Genomic DNA, 17,784 nt, shown 5'->3' on the forward strand with positions numbered 1-17,784 from the left:
GAACTCCCAAGTCTTTTTGCACTGCAGACTTCTGAATTGTCTCCCCATTTAGAAAATAGTCCATGCCTCTATTCTTTCCTACTAAAGTGCATGACCTCACACTTTCCCATTTTGGACTCCATCTACCACTTCTTTGCCCACTCTCCTAACCTGTCCAAGTTTTTCAGCAGCCTCCTTATCTCCTCAATGCTACCTATCCCTCCATCTATCTTTGAATCATCTACAAATTTAGCCAGAATGCCATCAGTTGCTTCATCTAGATTGTTGATGTACAAAGTGAAAAGCTGCGGTCGCAACACTGAGCCTTGTGGAACACCACTTGTCACCGGCTCCCATCCTGAGAAAGATCCTTTTATCCCCACTCTGTTTTCTGCCAGACAGCCACGCTTCTATCCATGCTAGCACCTTGCTTCTGACACCATGGGTCATTATCTTACTGAGTAGCCTCCTGTGCGGTACCTTGTCAAAGGCCGTCTTAAAGTCCAGGTAAATAACATCCATTGGCTTTCCTTGATATAACCTGCTCATTACTTTCTGAAAGAATTCTAGCAGATTTGTCAGGCATGACTTCCCCTTGATGAAACCATTCTAACTTTGTTCTATTTTATCATACATAGAACATAGATAAGTACAGCACAGAACAGGTCCTTCATCCCACAATGTTGTGCTGAGGATTATTCTTAATCTAAAATAAAATAACCTAAACTACACGGCCTTCAATTCACTGCTGTCCATGTGCATGTCCAGCAGTTGCTTAAATGTCCCAAATGATTCTGCTTCCACCACCACTACTGGCAACACATTTCATGCATCCACAACTCTCTGCATAAAGAACCTACCTCTGATATCTTCTCTATACCTTCCTCCTAATATCTTAAAACTATGACCCCTCGGGCCAGTCAATCCTGCCCTGGGGAAACATCTCTGGCTATTGACTCTATCCATGCCTCTCATTACCTTGTATACTTTGACCAAGTAACTTCTCATCCTCCTTCTCTCCAGAGAGAAAAGTCCAAGCTTCGTCAACCTCTTTTCATACGAGAAGCCCTCCAGTCCAGGCAGCATCCTGGTAAACCTTCTTTGCACCCTCTCCAAAGCCTCCATATTTTTCCAGTAATAGGGCGACCAGAACTGGACACAATATTTCAAGTGAGTCTCGACAGGGTCTTGTTGAGTTGCAGCAAAACCCCGCAGCTGTCAAACTTGATCCTCCGTTAATGAAAGCCAAAACACCATATGCTTGCTTAACAACTTTGAGGGATCTATGCACTTGAACACCAAGATCACTCCGTTCCTCCACACTGCCAAGAATCCTGTCTTTAATCCTATATTCAACATTCAAGTTTGACCTTCCAAAATGCATCACTTTGCATTTATCCAGGTTGAACTCCATTTGCCATTTCTCAGCCCAGCTCTGCATCCTGTCTGTGTTACGCTGCAGCCTGCAATACCCTTGATAGTATCAACGGCACCTCCAACCTTTGTGTCATCTGCAAATTTACTAACCCACTCCCCGTCCAAGTCATTTAAAAAAAAATACAAAGAGCAGAGGCCCAAGAACAGAGTTCTGAGGAACACCACTCAACTCTGACCTTCAGGCTGAATCCTTTCCATCTACAACCACTCTCTGCATACTGTCAGCCAACCAATTCTGAATCCAGACAACCAAATCCCTGTATACCATATCTCCTGACTTTATGAATGAACCTACCATGGGGAACCTTATTAAATGCCTTGCAGAAGTCTATGTACATCACATCCACTGCTCGACCTTCATCGACCTGTCTCATCACCTCCTCAAAGAACTCAATAAGATTTGTGAGGGAGGACCTGCTAGTCACAAAGCCATGTTGACTGCCTTCAATCACATTATGCTTTTTCAAATAGTCATAAATCCTAGCCCTCAGAATTCTTTCCAAAACCTTGTTGACCACAGACGTAAGACTAACTGGTCTGTAATTGCCAGGGATTTCTCTTTCCCTTTCTTGAAAAAAGGAACAACATTTTTCTCCCTCCAATTCATTGGTACAATCCCCGTGGAGGGTGAGGAAGCAAAGATCTTTGTCAGTAGCTTAGCAACCTCTTTTCCCTCTTCCCGGAGCAACCTAGGATAAATCTGGTCTGGCCCTGAGGAAACCAAAGCAAAAGCTCATTTAGGGCTTCCCCTATCTGCTCAGACTCCACGCATAAGTTCCTACGCTATCCCTGACCGGCCCTACCTCTCCCTGATCATTCTCTTATTCCACACGGACGTGCCCCCTCCTGGCTCTCCTCAGTCGATTTCTGAGCTCCTTTCTAGTAAGCCTGTCCTCTGTTCTCGTCATCCAAGACTCCTTAATCTTACCCCTTCTTGCCTGTCTCAGAGGAGCAAATTTATGCATCACTTGTAACAACTGTGCCTTAAACAGTATCCACATGTCTGTTGTGCCCTTTCTGTGGAACAATTGCTCCCAATCTGTACTTTCTAACTCCTGTCTACACTTCCTACACTTCCAAGTATTCAGAAATCTCATCCTTCACAATGGATTCCAGGATCTTACCCACAACCATGGTTAGGCCAATCACTGTATAATTTTCCATCTTTTGCATTATTCCCTTTTTAAACAGGGATGTCATGGTAGCGATTTTACTGTGCTTTGGGACCCTTCCCGATTCTAGCGATTCCTGAAAGATTTATGGGTTCAATCGGCCTTGAGCACATAATTGCAGCTGAGACCAAGATAGTAGCATCTTTCAGATGAGCTGTCAGATTGAGATTTCATCTGATCCCTAACAGATATGAAAATATCCCACAGCCAGTGGTGAAGAGCAAATTGAATGGGACTGAAGAATTAGCCATTTATGGTGTCAGAGAAGTTGCAAAAGTTGGAAGATGCTAATGATGCACAATGGTCATCTCCGTCAATTTATCAGTAGCATAAACAGCAGTAAAGGAACAGAAAAAACACCCTGGAAGACAACAAACAGATCAGTAAAGGACTCAAATAAAATGTGATGAAATAACACAGGAATGGAAGGAGTGAAAAGGTACTATGGAAGATGGTAACAGACACCATTAATGTAAATGGGAAGGACAGCTGGTGTATGGTGTGTGGAGGGACAGCTGCGATGTATGGTGTGCGGAGGGACAGCTGCGATGTATGGTGTGTGGAGGGACAGCTGCGATGTATGGTGTGTGGAGGGACAGCTGCGATGTATGGGTGTGTGGAGGGACAGCTGCGATGTATGGTGTGTGGAGGGACAGCTGCGATGTATGGGTGTGTGGAGGGACAGCTGCGATGTATGGTGTGTGGAGGGACAGCTGCGATGTATGGGTGTGTGGAGGGACAGCTGCGATGTATGGGTGTGTGGAGGGACAGCTGAGATGTAGTGCTACGGAAACCATTGGCTCAGAATTCCCAAGATGAGGGAGCTGTGTTGTGAAGGAGTTTATTTACATTGCAGTGTTTCTTTAGCAAGAGATCACAGAAATTCTTCAAGCTGTTAAAGTGTGAAAAGTGAAGCTAGATGTCATCAACCTGAAGAGGCATAGGACCCAACAGTACACCCTGTTTTTCAATCTGGGAATACCAAGCAGCAAGCTGGAGTCATCAAGTATCTGCTCTGACTGTCATGTTGGGAATTCTTGGTGCCTTTGTTCTACTGCTCCAAGGTAAAACAGGAAGCTGCATATTAATAAGGTAAAACTTAATGTTCATGAGTAATGATCTACTTTAATAGACCTTTTATTACTCTCTCTTTTATGGGAATCTTTTCTCAATGCACTGAACTCTTTTGGAAAATGCAACTAGTTGCATCCGACTTTGGAAAAGGTCTCATTAGACTTCTTACACATTTGGTCCAGATTTCTAATCATAGCCCATGGGATTTCAGGGCTGGCAAGAGAGCTGTTATGAAAATAAAGAGCTGTCAATAATGAGAAGGATCTGTTGGTATAAAATGAAATGGCAAACCCTATTTAAGAGAAAAGCTGGCTACTTTGTTGAACCTCATCTGTATAGCTCTTACTCCACTCCTGAACCATACAGGTTTGTCAATCAGTCTGTAAGTTTCATGAATGTATCAAAATGTATTAGTCCTAGTATTCCCATTCTATTCACATGTGATGGTGAAAAAGATATGTAAGTAGCATTTGAAAATACTTTTCTTTAACACATTGTGAATGAATTATATAATTCATTAGAACAATAGAGTGGTTGTGGCACAAATGGTGCTAATTTGGCCTTTTGCATTTGTGCTGGTGTGCTGTAGGAAGAATTCATTCCCCTGCCCTTTTCTCATTGAATATTTTTCCTTTTCAGAAAATGATCTCATTTCCTTTTGCCTCAATTGAATCTGCTTCCAGCTTACTCTCAGGCAATGCATTTCTCTCACTGCATTAACGTTTTCCCTCATGGCACTATTGCAGCCTTTGCCAATCACTTAACTTAGTGCCCTCTCATTCTTGGACCTTTGACGAATGAGAACTGTTTCTAAAAAAATTTCATAACAATCTAAGAACATGATTCCAGCACAAAAACCTGATAATCCAGATAAGGGTGAAATCCTCTCAATGGTTGGCGTGTAATGGTCTTCTGACTGTTAAAAGAAATGTCAGAAATTAAATATGAGCAATATCATGGTCTTGACAATGATTTGGAAGGTGGAGTTTTTCAGCCCATCTATTCCCAATTGTTAATTTGATCCTGAACAGAATGGGGAATTAAAACTGGGTAGATTTCTAAACGGGAGAAAGAATTACTCCTTCAGATCACAACTGAGATAGCAAGTGTAAAAAATGACATCTTTAAGTAAAAAATGGAACACTGTGCTGATGTCTACTGGTGAGAGATATCCTTTCACTAAGTGGGGAAGAAAATCTTCTATGAGCCAACAGTGGCTGCAGCTAAAGTTTCAAATTTCAATCTTATTTTACATATGAATATCATCACGTATTTCCTATTTGGTTGATGCCTCGGATTATATTTATCAATCAATAACATTATAGTATAAGCGGCACACTTGAGACCAACAGTGGCTACAGATAAAGTTTCAAATTTCAATCTTATTTTACATATTAATATCATCATGTATTTTCTATTTGATTGATGCCTTGGATTATATTTATCAATCAACAACATTATAGTATGAGCTGCACACTAAAGGCCAGGTCTGTGAGAGCTCCATCTTGTAAATAATGAATGAAAACGTGTTGCACTTACTTTAAAAACCATCGTCTTGTTGGCATTAATCGGAACCCCGTCTACGCTCACTACAACCTGATAGCTGTCTTTTGGTAGTGGTCTAAAAAGAAAGGAAAAACATGCATGAACACCAAAGGAGCACAGATTAACAGTGTACTTTGAATAGAACATCAGAAAAATTCTCACCATTGTTTGCGACTAGTCCCTGGGTGAGGCTGCCCAATTTGGTTTGATTTCAGATGGGATAACCTAGATAGTTGAGACTCACCTATTGAGGATGAACTGGTTCCCCTTCCTTATTTACCTGTGCCCTTTGTGGGCTCGAGAACATTTATTTAAGAAAATGATCCCTTCACCTTTCTTCCAGTCCTAAGGAATTTAGATTTTAAAGGGAGCCAATTTAATCAGACTTTTGTGAGTTACCAAAAGAATAAGATTTGAAACATGAGGATAATGGGTTATCTCCTCCATTTAAAAATTTCTGGTTGAAGTTTCCCTGATTCCCTACAGGAATGACTTTCCAGAATTCCTCACCAGACAGTCACTGAATTTACATCATATAACTCTATGGTTGCATCTATTTCTTAAAAAAATCACATGTTAAAATTGAAATTTAGTGTGTCCCTAGATGTTGTCGGTTATGATTCACGGTCAAGATACTTACCCCGTCTCCTCCCCCCACAGACATGAGGAATGAAATTCAATTATCCAGGCATGGTGATTGTGGTCCTTCGTCAGTATGTGCACCAGTCCTGTTCCCCAACTCTTTTGCCATTACATCGATGACTACATCAGTGCTACATCCTGCACCCTGTCTGAACTGGAACAGTTCAATGACTTCACGAACAACTTTCATCCTGCCCTCCAGTCCAGTTTAGACGTTCCATTTTAGACATTCTGTTTCAGGTGTCTGTAATTCTGCACTGATGTGACATTCTAGAATTTCTCTCCAGTCAGCCACTGAACTTGCATTTGCAATCATCTATTGATTGTAACTCCTTTTTAAAAAAATGCAGGTTGCAATGGAAAATTCAGTATTTCCCTCGGTGATCAGAGTTTATGATCCATTGTCATGACACCATGAAAGAAAAGCAACATTTAAAATTGTAAGGAAAGGACAGTAAATATCATGGTCTTGACAATGATTTGGAAGGTGGAGTTTTTCAGCCCATCTATTCCCAATTGTTAATTTGATCCTGAACAGAATGGGGAATTAAAATTGGGTAGTTTTCTAAACAGGAGAAAGAATTACAACTGAGATAGCAAGTGTAAAAAATGACATCTTTAAGTAAGAAATGGAACACTGTGCTGATGTCTACTGGTGAGAGATATCCTTTCACTAAGTGGGGAAGAAAAACTTCTATGAGCCAACAGTGGCTGCAGCTAAAGTTTCAAATTTCAATCTTATTTTACATATGAATATCATCACGTATTTCCTATTTGGTTGATGCCTCGGATTATATTTATCAATCAACAACATTATAGTATAAGCTGCACACTTGAGACCAACAGTGGCTACAGATAAAGTTTCAAATTTCAATCTTATTTTACATATTAATATCATCATGTATTTTCTATTTGATTGACATTACCAGTGTTACCCAGATCCCATGAATTAACTAAAATCAAATCTAACTATCTTGCTATTTTATTAACAAGGTAATGAGTTATTTAACCTTTAGTCATCCAGTTCCTCATGAATTGCAGCATGACCCTGCGTAGAGAGACTGAATATATTTACCTGGTGTAGCAAATAATCTGTGTTTCGTGGCTGGAATCTTTCTCTACGTCACAGGGGATGGACCTGGATTCTGATAGGAGCTGCACCTTATTGCCCAGTTGTCCATTTCCTCCTGTGTAGTCAAATGGCCTTTCTCCCAAGAAACCTGTGAAGACAGCCAAAGTATATTAGACGCAACAAGAGTAAGACTCATCAAAGAGAGAGAGTAACCTTCCTTACCTTTTCCTTTAATAGTCAGCCTGGTTGCTCCATTGACGCTACCATGGTAAGGAGTGATGTCCAAAACAATAGGAGCACTTTGGGAAACTAGGAAATAAATAAATACATAGATTTTATGGGAAGTGGTGATGTAATCACTGAATCAGTAATCCAGAACCTGAGGTGAATGCTCTGGGAACATGGGTTTGAATCCCATCATAGCAGATGGTGAAATTTGAATTCAATCATTTAAAAACACCTAGGAGAAAATAAAGCCAGCCTAATGACACTTACATAACCACATCTGCTTCACTAAAACCATTTTGCAAAGGAAATCTATCCTCCTTACCCAGTCTGGTCTACATGGGACTCTGGGCCCACAGCAGTGTGGTTGACTCTGAACTGCCCTATGGAGCAATCCTAGCCAGCAGCATCCACACAGAAACAATTAAATAAATAAATAACGAAGGCAAGGTGGAAGAATTGAAATGCGAAGGATAGTTCATACAGGTGGATATGACAGAAACAGAAAGATAGGAATAGCAGGCAGACTGACAGATAGGTACTTACTGGGAAGGAGAGAGTAGATAATTGATAGATCAACAGTGAAAACTCCCAGTCAAATTTGTTCAATTTCAGATGTAATTCCAATTCAGGTTTAATTTTTTAATAAGTAGTAGGCTAACATAAAATGACTTAGAAAACTGGCAATCCACTTGCTAAATACCGGCAGTGATCTGTGATAACATTTGGCTGTTTTGAGCTGAACTGCAATTACCTGCATTGGTCAGTGACCAGAGACTAAGCACAATGGCCACATCCCATTGCACTGACTGGCCCTTCATGTCATCCCACAGCTCCCGTTCCTCCCTCTGGATCTGTCTGTTGGGAGGAAAAAGAGTATATCAGGCTGCGTGCTGACAGATTACACACACCACTGTAGTTGAATTGCCTCCTTCTACTTTATCTCTAACATTTCCCTGTTTGCTTTCCCCTTTCTTCCCAGGGGCCCTGTACTTGGTAATAAACTGTTAAATCTCCAAATCTGATCAAACCTCATCTACCTGAAATGTTCCGCCTGTTTCTTTCTCTCGGTATTGAAAGACTGACTGAGTATTTTCTGTTATTTTATCATTCAGAGCTGAATGGCTTTAGATAACTAGTGTAATAAGTCATTTTTAATTCAAGGGTCAAATTTGGTTAATTTCTTGTGTTTTTCCTGAATTTTTAAAAGTAAAGTCATGTCTAACCAGTTTGCTGGAGTTTTTGGAAGAGTTAAGAGAGAGGATTAACCAGGTCAAGACTGTTGATGTGGTATATATGGATTTCCAAAAGGCATTTATTACAATGCCACACAAAAGATTTATGACGGAAGTTATAGGTCATGGACTAAAAGGAGTTGGAGCATGGGAATTTGAATTCGGCTAAGGGTTAGGAAACAAGGAATAATTGTTGATGAGTATTTTTTGGCCTGGAAGAAAGTTTGTAGTGGAACTCCCCAGGATTGACATTGGGATCCTTGTTTTTCCTGATTAATATAAATGATCGAGATCTTGACGTGCAAGGCACAAAATTTGGGAGTTGTGACCTGTGAGGAGGACAGTGACATTGACACGTGGATAGGTGACAGATGAAGTTCAATGCAGAAACATGTGAGGTAATAGACTTTGATACAAGGAACTTGGGGAGATAATACAAAATGCAGGTTACTGTCTAAAAGTTGCAGAGGAGCAGAAAGACTGGGCATATAGACCATTAAAGGTGTCAGGTTTGGTAAAGAAACCTGTTTAAAAAAAACACAGTATATTAGGCTTCATTATTAGGGGCACAGAGTGCAAAGCAGGGAGGTTATGCTGAACTTATGTAGGCCATTGTTTAGACTTCACCTGGAGTATTGTTCAAGGTTGGGAACGAATCAGTTCTGGATTACATTTGCAAGTTGATTTGTTAATAAGTTGGAACACCAAGCAGGACATTAGAAAGTATCTGTCGTAGGGAAAGGAAATGTTTGTATGTCAGTTCTTATAAAATTAAAACCCATGTCTGGGATCATACTTGTAAGTACAGGCATCTGTAAGTTGGACTTACAGAAATTGGGCACTGCTGGATTGTTCTGGGTGCCACACTATAGGAGGGATCTCATAGACTCAGATATTTACAGCATAATAAAAGGCATTTGGCCCATTATGTCTGTGCCATTCTACAATGAGCTGAAAATGTGTTGCTGGAAAAGCGCAGCAGGTCAGGCAGCATCCAAGGAGCAGGAGAATTGACATTTCGGGCTTGAGCCCTTCTTCAGGAAGGGCTCAAGCTCCTTGGATGCTGCCTGACTTGCTGCGTTTTTCCAGCAACACATTTTCAGCTCTGATCTCCAGCATCTGCAGACCTCACTTTCTCCTCCATTCTACAAAGACCAGATTACAATAATCCAATTTTCCAGCTCTTGGTCCACAATCCTGTAGGCTATGGCAACACAAGTGAATACCTAAATATTGCTAAAATGTGAACAGTTTCTGACCCACGCACCTTGTCAAGCAGTGGTTTCCAGATTCCTTCTACCCTCAGGATGAAAAACATGCTTCTCAACACTCCGCTTAGCCTTCTACATTTCAGTTTACATCTATGCCCTCTGGTTATTAATCCCTCTATTGATGGAACAGATACATTTCTATGTCCTTTACCGTTGCCCCTCATGATCTTATACAGGCAGTCTCCAAGTTGCAATCAGATTGAATCGTTCACAAGTCGATTTGTACACGGGTTTGGAACACAATGCAGTAAAACAGCCATTTGTAAGTATGGAAATCATTTGCTTATCGGAACTTTAAAATTACACGCGGTATGGAATTGTATGAATATGTATGGGTGTTCATAAGTCAGATGTTGGTGTGTTGGGAATGCCCGTTAAACCTCTATCAGGTCCCACTCAAGTGTTGCCGTTCCAAGGAAAACAACCCTAACCTATTGAATCTTTCCACTCTTCAGACAATATCCTGGTAAATCTCCTTTGCTGAGATAGAATCATATCATTTCTAAAATATGGCAACCAGAACTACACAGAGTACTCCAATTGTAGACTAATCAGCATATTATAAAGTTTAAGCATAACCTCAGTGCTCTTGTACTCTATGGCTCAGTTAATAAAGGGCAGTGTCCCATATATCTTTCTATCATCTTGTCTAATAACCTTGCTGCTTCTGGGATTTGTGTATGTACCAAGACCCTCTCACCTTCAGTACTTTCCAGGATCCTAACATTAATAGTGTAAGCCCTTTCCTGGGATCTCACTCCTCTGAGTTGAATTCCATTTGCTGCTGTTCTGCCCAGCTGACCAGTCCATTGAGATCCTCCTGCACTCTACAGCTACCTTCCTCACTATTTACCATCTTACCAATTTTCATGTTAGTGCAAACTTCATCATATTAAAGCCCCAATCATAAATGTGCACCACAAAAAGCAAAGGTTCCACTACCAAACCCTGCAGAACCCACTGGAAATTGAATTGCCATTACAGAAATATCCCTCTATTATCACTCTCTGCTTTCTGCTTTTTCAGAGAAAGTGAGGACTGCAGATGTTGGAGTTCAGAGTTGAGAGTGTGGTGCTGGAAAAGCACAGCGGGTCAGGCAGCATCCGAGAAGCAGGAGAATCAATGTTTAAGGCATAATGCCTCCATCAGGATTGAGGCTTGTGGGCTGAGGGACTGAGAGATAAATAGGAGGGGATGGGGCTGGTGAGGGGGGGGGGGGGGAGGTAACTGGGAATCCAATAGGTAGATAAAGGTGGGGGAGAAGGTGACAGATTGGAGAGGAGGGTGGAGCAGATAGATGGGAAGGATGATGAACATGTCAAGAGAGAGGTGCGGAGTTGGAGGCTTGGGACTGAGATAAGGTAGGGGGGAGAGGAAATGAGGAAACTGGTGAAATCCACATCGATCCCGTGTGGTTGCAGGGTCCTAAGGTGGAAGATGAGCGTTCTTCCTCCAGGCATTGGATGAGTAGGGTTTGGCGATGGAGGAGGCCCAGGACCTGCATGTCCTTGGTAGAGTGGGAGGAGGAGTTGAAGTGTTCAGCCACAGGGAGAGGGGGTTGGTTGATGCGGTTGTCCCAGAGATGTTCACTCAAATGTTCCACAAGTTGTCGTCATGTCTTCCCGATGTACAGGAGACCACATGGGGTGCAACGGATACAGTAGATGACATTTGTGTAACTACAGGTAAATTTCTGTCTGGTGTGGAAGGATCTTTTGGGTCCTTTCACAGAGGTCAAGGGGGAGGTGTGGGCATGTTGTTTTGCACTTCTTGCAGTAGCAGGAGAAGGTGCCAGGAGTGGGATGTGGGCTGGTGGAGGGCATGGTTCGGACAAGGGAGTCACAGAGGGAATGGTGTCCCTGAAATACTGATAGGGGTGGGGAGGGAAATATATCCCTAGTGGTGGGGTCTGTTTGTAGGAGACAGAGGTGATGGACGATGATGTGATGTATACGGAGGTTGGTGGGGTGGAAGGTGAAGATCAGGTGGGGGAAGGGGTGTGTGGTTCTGTCCTTGTTGCGTTGGGTTTGTATCCAGTGTGCTATTTTATCGAGAATCCCACAAGCTCTTATTTTCTTGACAGGTCTGCCTCGAAGGACCTTATCAAAAATCTTACTAAAATCCATGTAGACCACATCAAATGAATTACCTTTGTCAACAATCATTGTTATCTCCTCAAAAGGTTCCATCAAATTTGTCAGACATGGTCTTCCCTTAACAAATCCATTTGACTAGTCCTGTCTTATCCACATCATTGCAAGTGCAGGTATATTCTGCCCTTAAGAATTGTTTCTCATAATTTTTCCCACCATCAAGATTAGATTGACTGTCCTGTAATTTCCAGGTCAGCCCTTTTCCCCCTTGTTTTTTAAGTGAATAAATTGAGAGAATGCAGTTTACAAGAATGATTCCAGGCTGAAACATCAATTATTAAGTTGCATTGAAGATGCTGGAACATGTTTGCCTTGGAAAAGAGAAGACTGAGGGGAGATTTGAGAGATGTTTTCAAAATCATTGGGAATCTGAACAGAATAGATACGGAATAATCGTCCCTGCTTGTAAAGGGACTGACAGCCAAAAGGCCCAGTTTTAATTGAGTCCTGATGAAGGGTTTTGACCTGAAATGTTGACTTTCCTGCTCCTCAGATGCTGTCTGATCTGCTGTGCTCTTCCAGCTTTGCACCTATTGGCAGATTTCTTTTAGAGATAAAGAAAACATGAGATTAGAAAAAAATTTAGCGCCGAGCAAATAATTAGAATAGAATTGCACTGCTTGGAAGTGTGGTCAGGGCAAGTTCAATTCAAGCAGACAAGAAGGCTCTTACAAAAGGAAAAATATGCAGGATAATGGGAGGAAAGGTAGAGATTTAGCACTAAATCAAAATGCTAAGAGAGGTATGTGGTCTTGTTCTGCATTATACCAGCTCTGTGGAATTATTTCAGCATTCAGTTTGCAAACACTTAAAAAGCTTACTGTCTTTCTTACTAGGTTTCAAACTGGTCCTTTTGAAAGCTGGGTGGGGTTTGAGGCACGATATTAAGGGTGATAGTTTAGCTTTTGCCTCTTTATTTTGAAAGTGACATGATAGGATGCAAAAATTTCCACCCAGTCATGTCAGAATCAAGATTGCATACTATCAGCTCAGAGTAACAAAAAAAACCAAAATTATACTGTGATGCTGAGAGAGTTAGGAATTTGAATATCAACTATGACATCCTGCTGCTGAATGAGCTAACCTGTATGTAAAAATAGACTGTTGCAGATTTATCGAATCAAAATTGCAGTACACAATTCTGGATTTGGTCAATTTGTACATTCATATTCATCATTCCTGATCTATGCCTTATTGCGCATTGGGCTGGATTTGCTCCAGCTAGCTGTTATTGTATATAATGTTTGATTTACTTTTCTCTTTGTTATCGCATATAATTTCTGGTACATCAATTCACTAAATAAAAACATGGTTCTGAGGAAGGGTCTCTCGACCCGAAACACTAACTCTGATTTCTCTTCACAGGTGGAGGTGGCATGGTGGCTCAGTGGTTATCATTGCTGCTTCACAGCACCAGGGACCAGGGTTCAATTCCAGCTTCATGCAACTACCTGTATGGAGCTTGCACTTTCTCCCTGTGTGTAAGTGGGTTTCCTCCCACTGTCCAAAGATATTCAGGTTAGGTGAATTGGCCATGCCAAGTTGCCCATAGTGTTCAGGGATGTGTAGGTTAGGTGCATTGGTCAGGGGTAAATATAGGGTAGAGTGATGGGTTACTCTTCAGAGGGTCAGTGTGGACTTGTTGGGCCAAAGGGCCTGTTTCCACACTAGGGATTCTATGTTTCCAGATGTGCTGAGGTTTTCCAGCAATTTCTTTTTGAATCTACTAAATCAGACTTTTCAGAGACCAACCTGAGGAAGACAATCAAATTTACTTAAAAGAAACTCAATCACCAACAAACACCAAACACCCTGATTTTTAACCAATCCTGCTTTGAACCCTTGATTCAAGGTGTTGCAAATTGCTCTTTGGTTCACTCCAACATAGGAAATAATAAAACTTGAACTGGAGAGTGAAACATTGTAAGAATAGATATTTGTATCTCCTGAATCACACAATGCCCCTTACCTTTCCCCAGGTACAAGGTTCAAACAAACGATCCTTTCTGTTCACCTGTATTCCCGATGTGAAACGATCACAGCAAATATGTTGCAACAGTCACACTGTGAATCTTTCACAACATCAGTGTGAGAGGGATGGAACTTGAAAACCTGAGTCTGACTCTTCGGCACCTTGCTGTATTTACCTTAGCTTTACCTGGACAATGGCTAATTGGATGCCATGGAAACCACTTCGAAATCTGTACTGTACAAATGTTACTACAATACTTTCTGAAATTCTGTCTCCGTTTATTTATGTTTAATTGTTTTCATGACTCTGAATGCTAAGGTATTACCACGCCTCACTTGCATATCTGTCTTTATAAAAATTCTTCTGTGAATGTGATACCTCCCAGCACAACACTTCCTCTTGCCTCCTGGATCACTGATAGATTGATACTAAAGCATAGAGATGTTGCTCAATGAGAGTCTCTAAGGAGTTATGGAGTTGGCATAAAGTCAACTGTAACCCAGAGGCACGCGTTGTTAAAGGGATAGCAAGCAGGAGCCACCCCACCTCCCCTTACAGAGAAAGCCCACTCACCACCAAGGTCCAACACATGAACAAAGAACAAGAGTGGGTCACTTGGCCCTTGCAACCTGCTCCACCATATAAGATCATGGCTGATCTGATTTTAAGCTCATCTCTACATTATGGATAACACTAATGACCCTTCATCTAGGGGCGGCACAGTAGCTCAGTGGTTAGCACTGTTGCCTCACAGCACCAGGGTACCACGTTCGATTCTAGCCTCAGGAGACTAGTCTGTGTGGAGTTTGCACATCCTCCGTGTGTCTGCATGGGTTTCCTCTGGGTGCTCCGGTTTCCTCCCACAGTCAAAGATGTGTAGATCAGGTGAATTGGCCATGCTAAATTGCCCATAATGTTAGATCAATTAATCAGAGGGAAATGGGTCTATTTCAGAGGGTTGGTATGGACTGGTTGGGCTGAAGGGCCTGTTTCCACACTATAGGGAATCTAATCTACTTGGCAATCAAGAACCTATTTACTTCTGCCTTAAAATATTCAACATTTTGCATCCACTACCTTCTGAGGAACTGAATTTCAAAAGATTTTCAAGAGAATAAAAAGTTTCCTCTTTTCTGTTCTAAATGACTTTTAAGTTGTGACCCCGAGTTCTATAATCTACCACAAAAGGAAACGTCCACTCCACATCCACTTGGTCAAGTCGTCTCAGGATCTTTTATGTTTCAATTAAATCACTTCTGACTCTTCTAAACTCCAAAGGATGCAGGCCTAGCCTACCCTCATTAGTTCTCCACTCATTCTAAGTATTAGTCGAGTTAATATTCTGTGAACTCCAATGCACTAACAACCTTCTGTAAGTACAGATAATGAGTACTGTACACAACACTCCAGATGTGGTATAACCAATGTCCTGTATAACTGAAGCATAACCACTTTACTCTTGCATTCAATGCTCCCAGCAATAAAACATAACATACTACAGCGTATGCACTTCCCTGATTATTTCTTGTACCTCTAGATTAACCTTCTGTGATTCATGCACCAAGACTGAAAGATCTCTCTGCTTTGCAGAGTTCTGAATCCTTCACCATTTAGATAATATAATTCATGTCAGCTAAGGACAGGCAATAAATACTAGCAATGTCATTGATTCTGGGATACCCACATTGTGTTATTTGAGCAATTTGGTCCATCCACTCAATGCTGGCTCTCCTCTTTTTAACCTGACCACTCCACTTATGGTCTGTCTACACTGTTTAAATCTCGAGAACTCCCCATTTCTTAAAAATGTCAAAACAAAGCCAATTCTCAGGTGAACATGAAGCATCTAATGGTACTATTTCAAAAAACACTGGAGAATTCTCCCCGGTGTCCGAGCCAGTACGTATCCCTTAATGAAATCCCCTAAAACAGGTTGTGTTCATTAACATAATGTGGTTTGTAAGGAGCATGTTGTACACAAATCGCTTGCTGTTTCCCCTCTGTACAACAGTGACAACACTTCAAAAATACTCCTTGACAGTAAAGCACACATCCTAATATCACTTTTGATGTTAGAAAATGTGCTATACAAATGCAAACTCTTACTTGTTATTGAATCATTCAAAATATGGTTAGAACAGGTTCAGAAAATCGGTACAATGTTAAAGCAGGCCAGTCAGCCCATTGAGTCCACACTGATTATCCCATGATACAAAGATTATCCCACCCAGGCCCATCTTCTTCATCCCTCTAAAAAAATCATGTCCCTGTAACCCTGCATTTCCAACAGCTAATCCACCGAGCCTGCACATCTCTGGACACTATGGGCTTTTCAGCATGGCCAATCCACCTAATCAGCATAACTTTGAACTATAGGAAGACATAAGCCCCTATGCCTGAAACATCGATGCTCCTGCTCCTCAGATGCTGCCGGACCTGCTGTGCTTTTCCAGCACCACATTCTCGACTCTGATCTCCAGCATTTACAATCCTCACTTTGTCCTCTGTAGGAAGACACCAGACCACCCCAAAGAAACCTGCGCAGACGTTGGGAGAATGCATAAGCTCCACATAGACAGTGTGGAGGATGAAATCAAACCCAGGTACCTGGTGCAGTAAGGCAGCAGTGCTAACCACTGAACCATCGTGCCGGTTAATCTACGTCACAAATATAGATTTCAACTAGGTTTTCCTCTTCTTTAAATCAGCTAATCTCTCCTATCATTCACACTATTACAAAACAAATCTATCCTTTCTCCACCAGCATTCCCTGCCTCTACACTTGTTCAAAACTTGCACTTATCTGAAATTTTCTTGTTATGACACAAAGTAATTCAACTGAAATGTTCTGTTTCCTTTGCTATTGATGCTGCCTGGTGTGCTGAGCATTTCTAACATTTTCTCTTTGTATGATTGCATTAAGTTGTTACATAAGAGGATGTCAACTAATTTGGTAACTAGCACAAACATGTTGAGAAATAAGGGCAATCAGAAACTTTGGTAACTAGATTAAGGATAATTACCTATTACGGTAATCCTTCATAACGCTGCATGTATATACATGATCCTATACCAATTTATGGCAATCAGATGTTGATTTAATAATAGGGAGATTGACATCTCATGATGAGCTTAGTTTACTTATAATTATGCAAGTGTATTAATCAACTACCAAACATATTAAACACAATCCAAAAGAACTGCAGATGCTATAAATCAGAAACCAAAGCAGAAATTGCTAGAAAGCTCAGCAGGTCTGGCAGCATCTGCAGAAGTTCTGAGAAAGGGTCACTCGACCTGAAATGTTCGCTCTGATTTCTCTTCACAGATGCTGCCAGACTGTTGAGCTTTTCCAGCAATTTCTGTTGTTGAACCAAATATATTACTCTCTTAACAGTAAACAATGTAGACATCACTAATTTAATATCATGCAACTATTTAGCCTTTCCTGACTAAAACATACCATGGCATTTCACAGAGCTACATTGCAAGACTGACATTTCAAACTTCAAGGCTGAATGAGGTGACATCTTGTTAAATACTCTGTTAAAAGCTTGTTGAAAGTTTTGGTGTTAGCAATAAAAGAAGGCTTGATGCAGTTTTATGGCAGGAAGACGTCAGCTGTTTGTGATTAATATAAAGGTCTGGGATGAAAACGTAGACAGGTGGTTAGTAACTTTGCAGATGTCACACAGATCGGGGGAGATATCGATAAAAACGATACAGCGGGATAGAGATCCATTGCAGGTATGGATGGAGAAATGGCAGATGGAGTTTAATGCTGGTAAGTATGAGATATTGCATAGGGGTGTTGGGGTCTTAGTCCTTAGCTCCCTGAAAGTGGGCACACAAGTAAATGGGGTGGTAAACAAGGCATATGGCATGCTTGCCTTGATTGGTAGGGGCATTGAATATAAGAGTCAGGAAGTCATGTTGTAGCTTTATAAAAGTTTGATTAGGTTGCACTTAGAGTATTGCATTCTATTCTGGTCACCTTTGTGGATGTG

At 41.3% G+C, this 17,784-nt stretch overlaps 1 protein-coding gene across 1 annotated transcript in view; it reads right to left on the minus strand.

Moving 5' to 3' along the window:
- pkhd1l1.1 (PKHD1 like 1, tandem duplicate 1) overlaps nt 1–7,444 on the minus strand; it is a 246,772-nt gene extending 239,328 nt beyond the window's left edge. The window contains 5 exon segments of the mRNA XM_060823999.1: nt 4,521–4,578; nt 5,202–5,283; nt 6,925–7,069; nt 7,144–7,230; nt 7,417–7,444. Coding sequence (XP_060679982.1) covers nt 4,521–4,578; nt 5,202–5,283; nt 6,925–7,069; nt 7,144–7,230; nt 7,417–7,444 — 400 coding nt within the window.
- Between the last annotated feature and the right edge of the window lie 10,340 nt (nt 7,445–17,784).

Source organism: Hemiscyllium ocellatum, chromosome 4 (assembly GCF_020745735.1).
Source record: "Hemiscyllium ocellatum isolate sHemOce1 chromosome 4, sHemOce1.pat.X.cur, whole genome shotgun sequence".
Classification (NCBI taxonomy): domain Eukaryota; kingdom Metazoa; phylum Chordata; class Chondrichthyes; order Orectolobiformes; family Hemiscylliidae; genus Hemiscyllium; species Hemiscyllium ocellatum.